At 32.1% G+C, this 3,228-nt stretch overlaps 1 protein-coding gene across 1 annotated transcript; it reads right to left on the bottom strand.

Moving 5' to 3' along the window:
* Nucleotides 1-1,304: 1,304 nt before the first annotated feature.
* LOC127073630 (protein PGR) lies at nt 1,305-3,228 on the bottom strand. Its single transcript, XM_051014803.1, has 5 exons — nt 2,870-3,228; nt 2,675-2,788; nt 2,098-2,320; nt 1,719-1,967; nt 1,305-1,606 (listed from the first exon to the last, which is right to left on the bottom strand). The coding sequence occupies exons 1-5, from the start codon at nt 3,022-3,024 to the stop codon at nt 1,475-1,477; spliced, it is 873 nt and encodes a 290-aa protein (XP_050870760.1). The 5' UTR covers nt 3,025-3,228; the 3' UTR covers nt 1,305-1,474.

Raw genomic sequence — 3,228 nt, 5'->3', positions numbered from 1 at the left:
ACAATAGATTATTTGAAATAAATAAAGGGTTTGTCTGTTTTATTTTTGAAATAAATATATTTTTTTCTTTGTATTTTAAAAGTTTTTAAAATTTGTATCTTTATAAATTGAAAGATATTAATATCACGTAACACAAATATATATTAGTGAAGATTAAAATATAGTTGGAGTATAATTTATTCAAAAAAAAATTAATTATAAAAATGATTTTTATAAAAAATTATTTGAAATAGTGTCAAATTTAAATGATATTTTAAAATTTTAATATCTAAAATATCTAAAATAATATTTTAATAATAGTTATTTAAATCAACTTTTGTTTGAGTTTTAAAAATTATTTAAAAAAAAAATATAACAGTGTGAAAATCTTTTTTGTTTTAAAGTGAAACTAATGAGCTCAAACAATAAAAATAAATAGATTAAACTAAATGAATTAATAATATTTAAATAAATTATTTATTACAAATAATAAATTAATATCATACTAACAACAAATAAATATTTTTCAGAGACTAATTTGAATTGCCTTATTTACTCTATATTTACTTAATTTATCATCGATCTTTTATATTATTTTTCGTCATTTTTCTCTTTTCATTTTTTTTCCTATTGCTTTTATCTAAAAAAATTAAACAAATAACCCCTTTTCTGAACACTTTTTGATTTATTTATGTTTTTTTGTTTTAGATGTTAAAATATGAAGAAATACAAAAATTGCTCTAGATGTTAACATATGAAGAAAATAAAATACAAAATTTGCTCTATATATTAAAATATGAAGAAAAAACACAAAATCCTGACCCTAAAATGTGTGTTGAATTGTTTCTATTTGTTAATTGATCACTTGCAATAATATATGTATAACAACCTTTCATCATCTTCTCCTTCATATTTCATCAAGCCTTTCATTTATATTTAACCTTATACCCAACACACAAATCCAAAATGAAACCAAACCTAATAACCCAATGTAATTCCTTTCCAAAGTCAAAGTAACAACATTCTTCTCTCGCATTTTATCAAACACCTTACGCTCAGATTCAATTTCACAAACATATCAATCAACTTACAACCAAGGTTTTTTACTGTTTTTTCTTCTTTTTACTCTATATTCAGGTAGAGCTGAAAATTTGCGAACATCATTGAGGTAGAACAACTCTTTTTGGGATTAGCTATAGTGATATATCCCAACAATGCCATGCATTATCATTCTCTTCATGTTTTTCTTAACAAGGTATATGGCTAACATCCCAAAAATGTCATTCTAATGCTGGCCTAATCTACTATCCAAAATCTACACTGCATGATAGAACTTTAACTAGATATCGATACAAGAACTGAATCACAAGGGCCCTAGATGTGCCTTTATTTGGCTTCCTCCTTTTGAGGTAGGCCTGTTGTTCTGTACGTTCGATTACAAATTTTGAACTCTTCTACAATTTTTTCAGCCACAGAACTGCTGCTCGTTACGAAACTAGAATATGTACAAACAAGCTATTGAAGTTAAAACCGTGGTTAACAGTATTGACACAAAGTTCACTGCATTGTTGTCAAGAATGCTGAGTCCTGAAATCTTTTTAATGGTTGGTCCTGGCTTCCCAACAACCTACAGCATAGAGTGAGAAATTTCAATAATCAAATATCCAATGCCATTGGATCTTTCATTGATACTGTTCAAACGTAATGCAAATACGAGAGAAATGTGTATCAGAATTTACCTTCTGGCGAATAGAGCAGAATCCGCTAAATTGTAAGGTTGCACCCAATAGAGAATCAATGATACTCCCACCTAGTCCTGCCGTGGTAGCGATGGGTATTACCAGTAGTTGCTTGAGAACTCTATCAGAACCGCACTTGATTGTCGAAAATTCTAAAAGAACATATGATAGTCCAATGACACTTCCACCGGCTGCAGCAGCTAGAAGTCCTGCTTTTGTTACACCACCATTTGTACCCTTCCTCACAGGCTGATGAAATATCAAAAACACAAGAATTTTAACTTTCTCTAAAAAGATAACCTATAAGCCACTTTTCGTAACATGATATTCCAAGGCAGTGTTTCGTTAACACTAGTCTCTAGACTAAAAGACTATTTACCTTGAAGGTTGTGATAAGACGAGGGCGGTCATCACTGAGAACTCCAATCTCTGAAGACCAGGTGTCTCCATTGCAGCAGCAATAATGGCCAATAACACCACCAATAAGAGCGGTAATCAGAGGCGAGTCTTTAGAGTTCAAACAATAATCCTTCCCGTCGGTTAAAATCCATAAAGCTACAACCAGAACAGAGGCAATACCACTATTGGACAGAACTTGTATCCTGAAAAAAAAAACAGTAGGCAAAATTCAGACCAAACTCAGGTCAATTATCTCACTGTAATGGTAAAAAAAATCCCTCAATCAATTCAATGAGGCCAAAATAAACTCCAGTAGAAAACTATTGGTAGGGGCAGAAACACTTCTTCTGGGTTCAAATTTGAATCAATTCGGGAGATAAAGTCAATTCTACTATAAGAATCAATTCTACACCTCCTATAGCAATTAATGCTGTGTTTCTACCCACGTTTGAATTCTAAAGAGAGTAAATAATAACTATGAATGGACAACAACAAGACAAGGTAGTACAAGGAAAAGACCCCAGTGCTGAAAACTGAAGTAGAAAAGGGACACAAACCAGTTTCTTTGTCCACCTATTTTGAATTCAGGATCGATTAACCGCTTCTTATCTTGTCCCTTCTTTGTGAGTGTAGACGAAGTGAAAAAGAAAACAAGTAGCATCGCCGCAAACCTTTAAATGAAAACCAACAATAAACGACAAATATATTGTACGAGTTTGAGAAGAAAAAGGGACAATTAACGAGTTAGTTACCTGAATCCTATAAAAATGTGGAGCGACATAACGAAGAAACCCGCTAAAGCTCCAGAAGTGCTGAGGGATTTTTTTCTGTGAGCTCTGAATGCGATGAAGGAACCGACGGAGACAGCAACCAAGGGTTGGATCCACTGAGAATAAGATGAGTCCATTTGGATTTCCAAATTGGGTGTGACTGATGCGAATGAGGATGTTGAGTTTGAGTTATAGGAGCAAGAAGAACAACTACCAGTTAGGGGAGGTTTGTTGTGTGATTATAAGAACATGTGACTTTGATGTAATATATTGGTTACATTCTTACCAAACCAGGCAACGAGGAACTATTAATATTCTGTTCTTTTATTTTTTGAAGGGCT

Source organism: Lathyrus oleraceus, chromosome 4 (genome assembly GCF_024323335.1).
Source record: "Lathyrus oleraceus cultivar Zhongwan6 chromosome 4, CAAS_Psat_ZW6_1.0, whole genome shotgun sequence".
NCBI classification, from domain to species: Eukaryota; Viridiplantae; Streptophyta; class Magnoliopsida; order Fabales; family Fabaceae; genus Lathyrus; species Lathyrus oleraceus.
Note: the sequence above shows the minus strand (reverse complement) of the source record. Positions and strands in the feature narration are given on the sequence as shown.